Genomic DNA, 12345 nt, shown 5'->3' with positions numbered 1-12345 from the left:
AAACTGCTTGTGGGATTCCATCCTACATTTACACACAGCAGAAGAATCCGCCACAAATCTGCCTGCAGATTTTGCTGCAAATCCACTGTGACTCTTCAGCAAAATACACCTATGTAACAAGTGGACTTCACTGTGGAATTGTGGTGGATTTCACTGCTTTACATTAAAAGAAGTGAAATTCATAGTAAAAATGTAACAGACGTTGCTAGGCTGCACCATACGTCAGGGCTCAGTCACACGGGCCCATCGGTGCCCGTGTTATTGCAGGAGGAAGAAGGCCGTACCTCAAGACGGACGTCTCTCTGCAGCGCCGGGAGAAAGAACATGTGACCAGCTTTATTGCTGGTCATGGGTTCTTTCTTCAGCGCTGCAGAGAGACGTCCGTCTTGAGGTACGGCCGTCTTCTTCCTGCAGTAAAGGGCTCAGTCACACAGGCGCATTGATGCACCCATGTGACTGAGCCCTCAGTGAGAAAAACTTTCACAGCATGTAGATAAGGTTTGTTCAAATCTCATCCACATGGCTGATTCTGTAATCCACTATGAATTTTTAGTAAGCAAATCTGCACAAAAACTCTGCAGCGTTTCCGTACCTCGTTAACACAGTCTATTAGCGCTGTGTATTTAGCAGTATATCTTCTACAGTAAGGAATTACTTTTTTAAGAGTATATCAGTAGTTCTCTAGAACTTAACTTTAGCAAGATCCAATATGGGTGGACTAATGTGTAAATGCACATTTTGAAACCACTACTTTGACCACAATGTAGTCATCCTTAAAGGGGTTGTCCCGCGGCAGCAAGTGGGTCTATACACTTCTGTATGGCCATATTAATGCACTTTGTAATATACATTGTGCATTAATTATGAGCCATACAGAAGTTATAAAAAGTTTTATACTTACCTGCTCCGTTGCTAGCGTCCTCGTCTCCATGGTGCCGACTAATTTTCGCCCTCCGATGGCCAAATTAGCCGCGCTTGCGCAGTCCAGGTCTTCTCCTGTTCTCTATGGGGCTCCGTGTAGCTCCGTGTAGCTCCGCCCCGTCACGTGCCGATTCCAGCCAATCAGGAGGCTGGAATCGGCAATGGACCGCACAGAAGAGCTGCGGTCCACGGAGGCAGAGGATCCCGGCGGCCATCTTCACAGGTAAGTATAGAAGTCACCGGAGCGCAGGGATTAAGGTAAGCGCTCCGGTGAGCTTTCTGTACGTCCCTGCATCGGGGTTGTCTCGCGCCGAACGGGGGGGGGGGGTTGAAAAAAAAAAAAAACCCGTTTCGGCACGGGACAACCCCTTTAACTGTTTCAGTGGGATGTACTTTATAGCAGAATTTCATTTTTGAAAAACATTTTTACACTTTACATCTAGATATCATTTACATACAAAGTTAAGCAACTTTGTCATTACTTTACATTACTTATCTTCTACATATCCTATATTATGCCACTTTTACACAGCAGTATTTGGGTCACCATTTTAGATCAGTATTTGTAGAGTAAAACCAGGAGTGGGTCCACAACACCAAAGAGCCACATTAAGACCTAATAAATCTGGTTGCCCATGAATATGAGCTCTTGTCATATGCTCTATTGGGGTATATGGACATCATAGAGTAGAAATGCCTGCTTGACCGTGGCTTTTCCCTGAAAAAATCCACTGTTTCCCAGAGATGCCAGATCAACTGATTGCCCTGGAGGACGCTTTTTATAAGTTGTTGTTTCTGATGAATGCATTTAGGAGTATATGACAGTAGTACAGATTAGTGCAAATGTAATAAAATGCTTCACCAGGTATGTTAAATTTGGTGCAAATTGCTAAACATGTTTTTTCTTTGTTTGCTGTCAAATAGAAACACACACTAATCTTTTGAAACAAACAGTAGTGCATGGCTTTGGTAAATTTGGCACACACCCTATTTTAGATGCTTTACGGACCTTTCACACAAGATGGAGTATTCTGCAACAGTGTTGTTGAATATGCCCTCCTGTGGAATATTCAGACCCAAAATCCACACCGCTAACATGCAGGTTTTGGAACTGAATTAAAAATAGCAGAATCCTGCTTCAAAATCCATAGTTAGCAGTGCAGAATATAGGGACGTCATATTCTGCCCCATGAGAGAGGTCATTTAGAAATTGGCTAAGTAGCATCTAAAACATGCCATGTACTCCACTTTTTGGCACAAATGTACCAGAATTCGGGACATTATGTAAATCTCTACATAATATAGTATTTTCAATTAAAACGTCATTCATGTATTTCTATGTATACATTTAATCAAAACTGCAAGATGTGCTTGTTTTGACAGGTCAATTTTTAATTCTTTTTGAAATTCCCTTGACACAACTAAATTTTAAAGGGAACCTGTCAGCTTGAACTCGCTGTCCAAACTGTAGGAAGCATGTTATAGGAAGCTGAGTAGATTGATATATAGTTTTGTGGGAAAAGATTCAGTATAATTTGTAATTTATTATTTCACATTTCTGCTTATTTGGAAGCTCACAGACAAAAAGCCCACTTATTAAGAAATTAAAACATAACCATTATTTATTCCATATAAATTATACAAGTGAAGAAAAAAGGAGGAGAGGGATGGAAAATAGGACCTGCTGTTGCCCTAATACGCCCTAGATGGTTCACTAACAATGGCAGGACACCCGTTCCAAAGAGGTCAACCCCAAAAAGCAACCTGGCCCTAATTGCCCTTTTTGCACCCTAAGCATAAAGAGAGATCAAATTGGAAATAAATATTTAATGTATCCAAAAGGATGAGTTGACAAACTACATAAAGTGTTATTTAGTGGTATCTGTCAAGGTGTGCTACTGCCACAGCCTTCTTGTCATCAGAGCCAAGGTCAGGCGTCGCTGATCCTCCTACCTGACTTCTCACACTTTGTTCACCCTGTGCCTGGTATCCTCTGCTTGCTCCTCTAATGCAGATGTGTGTTTCTCTATGGAGGATGCCTAAGCAATTTGGTCTAATAATGTTGATTGTGGCAAAGTCGTATTTTGTCCATCTTCTAGTTTTTAGCCTTGCTTGACTCATGACTATTCTAACTTCTGTGCTCCCTGACCTCGGCTCTGTATTCTGGACTTTTTTGTTGCCTGCAGCCTGCCCTACAGCCTGGACCTCATTAACGCACCTGTGCTACTAGCCCTGACTTAAGCCTGCCATTCAATTATGCTCCTGTTCATACTATCAGGTACTGTGCCTTGGCCTAGTTCAACATAACAGCCACACTACTGGAACTATCTGGATGAGTAATGGATTGGAGACCCCTCAGCAAAGATTGTATCCCACTTAGAGGGGTCAAGGGTGAAAACTGGAGTACCTCATGGTCTGCCTCCTTAGATAGCCCAAAGTCAAACTGTTCTGTGGCAAGGTGGATCCACATCTATCTGCCTGACAGTATTCAAAGAACAGAGAAAAATTCCTCAAATTGTCCCAACAGTAACTCATATGACACCTCTAAAATTAAGTAGTCTGCAAATTATACTGGCTCATCAGAGTACAACGCTCACAGTCTTGCAAAGAAACCAGGGGTCCACGAGCTTCAAGGGTTAAATCATCAAAAGTATTACACTGCATGTATCTAACATGGATATCCGTAACCATAATCATGTCCAATATGCTTTGAGGGTGCCGAATCTAGAATTCTGCACTGGGCCTTCTTCAAGGGAGTTATGCTCCTGAATTTCTGGGGCTTGCTCTTAGGACTAAGCATTTCCAGCCTGACCGCTGTGCTACAAAACACTGACTCTCCTAATACTACTGTCTGTGACTTCAACTGGCTGTCGAGAGACTTCCCCTTGATTTTTTTTCATTGTACTGGACCTGCTAAGCTGTGCTGTTAACACACTGTGAGGAATTTGCATACTTTCCACATTGCAGTGGAATGAAGATAATGTGATCTCGTCCGATCCACCCAATTACTAGTCCCTGGTATGTGCCATATGTGGGAGATCACTGGCCTAATACTGCATCCCAGTTATAACCCTGTTCCATCAGGTGCTGCCTCCACTACTGCCCAGTCCACTAAGCTCTTCATAAGTATCAAGGTTACTTCACACAATGCAGTTAGGTGAATAGGTAATATAGATAGAAAGGGTCCGCCAAGAGCTGTATCTGCTGGACTGTTTAAGTGTTTCTGATTATTTGGTGTTTAGAGGTCCTGTGGGCGGTCCTATCTGTGATTGACAGCTATCTGTCTGTGACTGTGCATACAGTCACTGATAGGACCGCCCTCTGGACCTCTAAGCTCATAATGACCAGAGACGTAATTGCATAATATACAAGTTACATTGAATCTTTTACCATAAAACTATATATTAATCTACTCAGCTCCCCCTGCTCTATAACATTCTGCCTGCAGAATGGAAGGCATTTTCAATGTGAATGGTTCCCTTTAATACACTATGAACATAGAAGATATATTGACGAATTGGATCAACATTGAAATTCCATACTTTACTCTCAACTTTTTTTCCTCTAACTTTGCTTCCTGTTGTATTGCAGGCGACAGGTTGAGTGGGAACCTGCCAGCAATTTGATAGAAGGGGTTTGTTTGACACTTCAGAGGCAGCCAATCATATCCTTCCTGCCTCACCTTAGGTCTCTGATCAATGTTTGTGTGAACCTGGTGAGTAAGTTGGAACCATGGAGTCTTCTGGTCTGTTGCCATATTGCTGTCTGACTCCCATGTCTGTGCCTAAATCCTGCATGCTACATGGAGCCACATGTGAGGAAGTAAACAGATATGTGATGCCTCGCTTTTGAGTTGTTGTCTCCAGTATAAGGTTATAATCTTACTTGTCTTCGCTTGTTTACATTACAGGTTATGGGTGTAGTGGGGCCCTCTAGTGTTGCAGATGGATTGCCCCTACTCCATCTCAGCCCATATCTCTCCCCTCCTCTGCCCTTTAGCACAGCTGTTGTCAGGCTGGTGGCACTCCAGATACAGGTTGGACAAGAATTTCATTTTGTATTGTTATATAGACATTGTGTGTTCTATCCTAAAATTAGCCCTTGTTTTTAAAGATGTAAACTTGCCAACAGTTTACAATAAACATATCATTTGATTTAGGCTTTAAAAGATGACTTCCCACTGAGCCATGTGATCTCGCCTTTCACTAACCTGGAGAGGAGAGAAGGGATGCTGCTAAACCTGCTCATTCCCTTTGTGCTAACAGTGGGATCAGGAAGCAAAGGTTTGAATTATATTGACTACAGCAAATCACATTCGTAGCGCAAAGCAAGATAAATGATTGCTCAACAGTAATGATGAACACATTTTGAAAACTTTGGTTCAGTTGGTTTACCGAACCTTTGCAAAAAGTTCCGAATTAGTTCAAAATGAATCGGAACGTTCCCTAAAACACCTAAAACTGGTTAAAACACTGTCTAATGGCCATAAAAGCCTTGTACAACACTATGAAAGTGTTATACAGGGCTTTTATGGTTCTCAGACAGTATTGTACACCAGTGCTCAGGATTAGTATTGAGCAAACTGAACCAGTAGAACCCTGTTTCAGGTAGAACTTTGCCAAAAGCTCAGTTCTGGTTTGTGCTGAACCAAACTTTCAGCAAAGTTTGACCTGAAACAGCATTCTACTGATTCAGTTTGCTCAATACTAATCCTGAGCACTGAATCAACAGAATAAAAGCTCCTATACACATTAGACAAAAGTCGTTTGATCCCACCGATTTCAGCAGGACCAGCTGACTTTCGGATGTGCATGGAAAACTTCTGATTTTCCTTCATGAGATGATGTGGAAGAAGAAAAAGAACAGTCAATTATAGTTTCAGCTCCTGATACTTATGGTGTTCTTGGGGATAAGCCACAGCCTGAAGTGTCTAGATGCGGCTTTCTCTACTGTCCTCAAGGAAAACACATGAGCACTCAGCCAAACTGAGCATTCATGTGTTTGGGGGAATTGGGAAAAATACCAGTTTCAAAGCGCACAGCTTAGAGGGAACAGTGATGGGCAGCTTAGGATATGAATAGCAACTCCACCGCCGAAACACTGTGCGTTCAAGTTTTTGTCAACATGTTTGACCTTTCCACTTCAACTCTTTCCTCTTTTTATTTTCTCAACAGATAGTCCCTGGTTGGAGCAGCCTGAAGTGTTCTTGCTTTTGCAGACAGTGATAAATATTCTTCTTCCCCCTCGTATTATTAGCACTTCCCGCAGTAAGAATTTCATGCTGGAAAGCTCACCAGCTCACTGCTCCACCCCAGGAGATGCTGGAAAAGATCTGCGCAGGGAAGGTCTTGCTGACTCCACAAGTCAAGCTGCCTATCTTGGTAAGATTCAATTGTCTAGAGCACATTGTATTCTAACCAGTGGCTCAGGAGACTCTCAGGATTTCTGCACTTGGTTTCCCAGGTGTTGGCAGGTGTAGATTGAACATTAATGGTACGGAAGGTCTTTTCTTTATTAGAGCTTGTTACTAGAATTAAAACCATATCTCTGCCACTTAACACTAGGGTAAAATCAATATTACTGGGTTATGTCTTTAATAGGCCTTTTCATTTTAATCAGCATGGCTAAATTAAACTTTGCTTTCACATTTATTACTGACTGACAGTGAACAAGATTTGTGTTTCTGAAGAACTTGAAAATCAGTTACCTATAAATTTGCTTACAGATAGATAAATTCCTTAGACTTATTCATATCTAATTTTAATTGGATGCAGAGTTGCTAAAAAAATTTATAATGCTTGGACAGATCAGTGGTAAAAGAAGACTTGGCCGCCAAAGGACACGATGGCTGATACTGTCAAAGATGATGCTGGCATGGATATCACACAACTGAAAGAAGCAGTGCAAGACCGAAAAACATGGAGGGAGCTCGCCTTTAGGGTCGCTGAGGGTCGTGAACAACTAAGCATCTAACAACAACAACAATTTCAATTTCCTGAAAATGATGGAAAATGCTGGGTTGATCAGGGAAATGCAGTAGATAAGTTATCTTGACTTTAGTAAAGCATTTGACAAAGTATCTCATATCACCCTTATTTTAAAAATGACCAAATATGGGATTGACAAGGCAACTGTTAGGTGGATTCGCAACTGGCTGAGTGATCATACTCAAAGAGTGGTCATAAATGGCTGCACATCCAACTGGAAGAATGTCTCAACTGGAGTACCACAAGGCTCTGTCCTGGGCCCAGTGTTGTTTAACATTTTTATTAATGATCTAGAGGAGGGAATTGAGGGGAAACTGATCAACTTTGCTGATGACACAACGCTAGGAGGGATAGCAAACACTAGAGAAGAAAGAGATGATTCAAAAAGATCTAGACTAGAGATGAGCGAACACCAAAATGTTCGGGTGTTCGTTATTCGGAACGAACTTCCCGTGATGCTCGAGGGTTCGTTTCGAACAACGAACCCCATTGAAGTCAATGGGCGACCAGAACATTTTTGTATTTCGCCGATGCTCGCTAAGGTTTTCATGTGTGAAAATCTGGGCAATTCAGGAAAGTGATGGGAATAACACAGTGACGGATAGGGCAGGCGAGGGGCTACGTGTTGGGCTGCATCTCAAGTTCACAGGTCCCACTATTAAGCCACAATACCGGCAAGAGTGGGCCCCCCCCCTCCCAACAACTTTTACTTCTGAAAAGCCCTCATTAGCATGGCATACCTTTGCTAAGCACCACACTACCTCCAACAAAGCACAATCACTGCCTGCATGACACTCCACTGACACTTCTCCTGGGTTACATGCTGCCCAACCGCCCCCCCTCCCCCCCCACAGCGCACACCAAAGTGTCCCTGGGCAGCCTTCAGCTGCCCTCATGCCACACCACGCTCATGTCTATTTAGAATTGCGTCTGCCATGACGAGGGACCGCAGGCACACACTGCAGAGGTTGGCACGGCTAGGCAGCGACCCTCTTTAAAAGTGGCGGAGCGATAGCCCACAATGCTGTACAGAAGCAATGAGAAATAGAATCCTGTGCCACCGCCATCAGGAGCTGCACACGTGGGCATAGCAATGGGGAACCTATGTGCCACACACTATTCATTCTGTCAAGGTGTCTGCATGCCCCAGTCAGACCGGGCTTTTTAATTCATAGACACAGGCAGGTACAACTCCCTATTGTGAAGTCCCTGTCGACCCACAGCATGGGTGGCTCCCTGGAACCCACCGGCGGTACACAGAAATATCCCATTGCATTGCCCAACACAGCTGAGGTAGTAATGTCGTGCTTAATGCAGGTGGGCTTCGGCCCACACTGCATGCCCCAGTCTGACTGGGGTTCTTTATAAGTGTACAGATGTAGTAAAAACTCCGTGTGCACCTACAGCATGGGTGGGTGCCAGGAAGCCACCGGCGGTACATAGAAATATCCCATTGCATTGCCCAACACAGCTGAGGTAGTAATGTTGTGCTTAACCCTTTCCAATCCAATTTGTATATGGTTTTCCTAGGGGGCTTACTCTTTTTCTGCTGTTATACAACGGCGCTATATGCTGGCTAAAGCCAGTACTGCATGAGCTGACACGTAGGATAGGCTCCAACAGCAGAGAGGCTGGCAATATACAGTAAGAGAACCCCGACGGACGTCTACCAACAACGGAGCTGTACAGCCTTAAACCCTAATGTCTTCACAGGTCACACAGTGGACTGGAAAGGGTTAATGCAGGTGGGCTTCGGCCCACACTGCATGCCCCAGTCAGACTGGGGTTCTTTACAAGTGGACACATGTAGGTTAAACTCCCTGTGGACCCACTGCCTGGGTGGGTGCCAGGAAGCCACCGGCGGTACATAGAAATATCCCATTGCATTGCCCAACACAGCTGAGGTAGTAATGTCGTGCGTAATACAGGTGGGCTTCGGCCCACACTGCATGCCCCAGTCAGACGGGTTCTTTAGAAGTGTACAGATGTATTAAAAACTCAGTGTGCACCTACAGCATGGGTGGCTCCCTGGAACCCACCGGCGGTACACAAAAATATCCCATTGCATTGCCCAACACAGCTGAGGTAGTAATGTCGTGCTTAATGCAGGTGGGCTTCGGCCCACACTGCATGCCCCAGTCAGACTGGGGTTCTTTACAAGTGGACACATGTAGGTTAAACTCCCTGTGGACCCACTGCCTGGGTGGGTGCCAGGAAGCCACCGGCGGTACATAGAAATATCCCATTGCATTGCCCAACACAGCTGAGGTAGTAATGTCGTGCGTAATACAGGTGGGCTTCGGCCCACACTGCATGCCCCAGTCAGACGGGTTCTTTAGAAGTGTACAGATGTATTAAAAACTCAGTGTTCACCTACAGCATGGGTGGCTCCCTGGAACCCACCGGCGGTACATAAAAATATCCCATTGCATTGCCCAACACAGCTGAGGTAACGTCAGCTGTAATGCAGGTGGGCTAAAAATTAATTTGATTACACTGTAGGCGAGGGCCCACAAAAATTGCTGTATCAACAGTACTAATGTACATCCCAAAAATTGGCCATGGCCAGCCAAGAGGGCAGGTGAAACCCATTAATCGCTTTGGTTAATGTGGCTTAAGTGGTAACTAGGCCTGGAGGCAGCCCAGTGTAACGAAAAATTGGTTCAAGTTAAAGTTCCAATGCTTTTAAGCGCATTGAAACTTATAAAAATTGTTCTGAAAAATTATTTGAGTGAGCCTTGTGGCCCTAAGAAAAATTGCCCGTTCAGCGTGATTACGTGAGGTTTCAGGAGGAGGAGCAGGAGGAGGAGGAGGAGGAATATTAGACACAGATTGATGAAGCAGAAATGTCCCCGTTTTGGATGGTGAGAGAGAACGTAGCTTTCATCCGCGGGTGCAGCCTACGTATTGCTTACGTATCGCTGCTGTCCGCTGGTGGAGAACAGAAGTCTGGGGAAATCCAGCCTTTGTTCATCTTGATGAGTGTTAGCCTGTCGGCACTGTCGGTTGACAGGCGGGTACGCTTATCTGTGATGATTCCCCCAGCCGCACTAAACACCCTTTCCGACAAGACGCTAGCCGCAGGACAAGCAAGCACCTCCAGGGCATACAGCGCGAGTTCAGGCCACGTGTCCAGCTTCGACACCCAGTAGTTGTAGGGGGCAGAGGCGTCACCAAGGATGGTCGTGCGATCCGCTACGTACTCCCTCACCATCCTTTTACAGTGCTCCCGCCGACTCAGCCGTGACTGGGGAGCGGTGACACAGTCTTGGTGGGGAGCCATAAAGCTGGCCAGGCCCTTAAAGACTGTTGCACTGCCTGCGATGTACATGCTGCTCGATCTACGCACATCCCCTGCTACCTTGCCCTCGGTACTGCGCCTTCTGCCACTAGCGCTGTCGGCTGGGAATTTTACCATCAGCTTGTCCGCAAGGGTCCTGTGGTATAGCAACACTCTCGAACCCCTTTCCTCTTCGGGAATCAGAGTGGGCAGGTTCTCCTTATACCGTGGATCGAGCAGTGTGTACACCCAGTAATCCGTAGTGGCCAGAATGCGTGCAACGCGAGGGTCACGAGAAAGGCATCCTAACATGAAGTCAGCCATGTGTGCCAGGGTACCTGTACGCAACACATGGCTGTCTTCACTAGGAAGATCACTTTCAGGATCCTCCTCCTCCTCCTCCTCCTCAGGCCATACACGCTGAAAGGATGACAGGCAATCAGCCGGTGTACCGTCAGCAGCGGCCCAAGCTGTCTCTTCCCCCTCCTCCTCATCCTCCTCATGCTCCTCCTCCTCCTGTACGCGCTGAGAAATAGACAGGAGGGTGCCCTGACTATCCAGCGGCATACTGTCTTCCCCCGCCCCCGTTTCCGAGCGCAAAGCAGCTGCCTTTATGGTTTGCAGGGAATTTCTCAAGATGCATAGCAGAGGAATGGTGACGCTAATGATTGTAGCATCGCCGCTCACCACCTGGGTAGACTCCTCAAAATTACCAAGGACATGGCAGATGTCTGCCAACCAGGCCCACTCTTCTGAAAGGAATTGAGGAGGCTGACTCCCACTGCGCCGCCCATGTTGGAGTTGGTATTCGACTATAGCTCTACGTTATTCATAGAGCCTGGCCAACATGTGGAGCGTAGAGTTCCACCGTGTGGGCACGTCGCACAGCAGTCGGTGCACTGGCAGCTTAAAGTGATGTTGCAGGGTGCGCAGGGTGGCAGCGTCCGTGTGGGACTTGCGGAAATGTGCGCAGAGCCGGCGCGCCTTTACGAGCAGGTCTGACAAGCGTGGGTAGCTTTTCAGAAAGCGCTGAAACCACCAAATTAAAGACGTGGGCCAGGCATGGCACGTGCGTGAGGCTGCCAAGCTGCAGAGCCGCCACCAGGTTACGCCCGTTGTCACACACGACCATGCCCGGTTGGAGGCTCAGCGGCGCAAGCCAGCGGTCGGTCTGCTCTGTCAGACCCTGCAGCAGTTCGTGGGCCGTGTGCCTCTTATCGCCTAAGCTGAGTAGTTTCAGCACGGCCTGCTGACGCTTGCCCACCGCTGTGCTGCCACACCGTGCGACACCGACTGCTGGCGACATGCTGCTGCTAACACATCTTGATTGCGAGACAGAGGAGGAGGAGGAGGGTGCTTTAGTGGAGGAAGCATACACCTCCGCAGATACCAGCACCGAGCTGGGGCCCGCAATTCTGGGGGTGGGTAGGACGTGAGCGGTCCCAGGCTCTGACTCTGTCCCAGCCTCCACTAAATTCACCCAATGTGCCGTCAGGGAGATGTAGTGGCCCTGCCCGCCTGTGCTTGTCCACGTGTCCGTAGTTAAGTGGACCGTGGCAGTAACCGCGTTGGTGAGGGCGCGCACAATGTTGCGGGAGACGTGGTCGTGCAGGGCTGGGACGGCACATCGGGAAAAGTAGTGGCGACTGGGAACTGAGTAGCGTGGGGCCGCCGCCTCCATGATACTTTTGAAGGACTCAGTTTCCACAACCCTATACGGCAGCATCTCAAGGCTGATGAATTTTGCTATGCGGACGGTTAACGTTTGAGCGTGCGGGTGCGTGGCGGCGTACTTGCGCTTGCGCTCGAACACTTGCGCAAGCGACGGCTGAACGGTGCGCTGAACTACACTGCTGGATGGGGCCGAGGACAGCGGAGATGAGGGTGTGGGTGCAGGCCATGAGGCGGTAGTGCCTGTGTCCTGAGAGGGGGGTTGCATCTCAGTGGCAGGTTGGGGCACAGGGGGAGAGGCAGGGGTGCAAACCGGAGGCGGTGAACGGCCTTCGTCCCACCTTGTGGGGTGCTTGGCCATCATATGTCTGCGCATGGTGGTGGTGGTGAGGCTGTTGGTGTTGGCTCCCCGGCTGAGCTTTGCGCAACAAAGGTTGCACACCACTGTTCGTCGGTCGTCAGGCGTCTCTGTGAAAAACTGCCAGA

At 47.0% G+C, this 12345-nt stretch overlaps 1 protein-coding gene across 3 annotated transcripts in view; it reads left to right on the top strand.

Moving 5' to 3' along the window:
* The window catches only part of UNC80 (unc-80 homolog, NALCN channel complex subunit), a 207461-nt gene that overhangs the window by 154721 nt on the left and 40395 nt on the right, over positions 1-12345 (top strand). For all 3 annotated transcript variants that reach the window (XM_066575641.1, XM_066575640.1, XM_066575639.1), the window contains 4 exons: positions 4513-4636; positions 4832-4957; positions 5081-5204; positions 6096-6302. In XM_066575641.1, coding sequence (XP_066431738.1) covers positions 4513-4636; positions 4832-4957; positions 5081-5204; positions 6096-6302 — 581 coding nt within the window. The remainder of the gene's footprint in view (positions 1-4512; positions 4637-4831; positions 4958-5080; positions 5205-6095; positions 6303-12345) is intronic.

Source organism: Eleutherodactylus coqui, chromosome 8 (genome assembly GCF_035609145.1).
Source record: "Eleutherodactylus coqui strain aEleCoq1 chromosome 8, aEleCoq1.hap1, whole genome shotgun sequence".
In the NCBI taxonomy this organism is placed as follows: domain Eukaryota; kingdom Metazoa; phylum Chordata; class Amphibia; order Anura; family Eleutherodactylidae; genus Eleutherodactylus; species Eleutherodactylus coqui.
The sequence above is the reverse complement of the archived record's forward strand: the minus strand, read 5'-3'. Positions and strand labels throughout refer to the sequence as shown.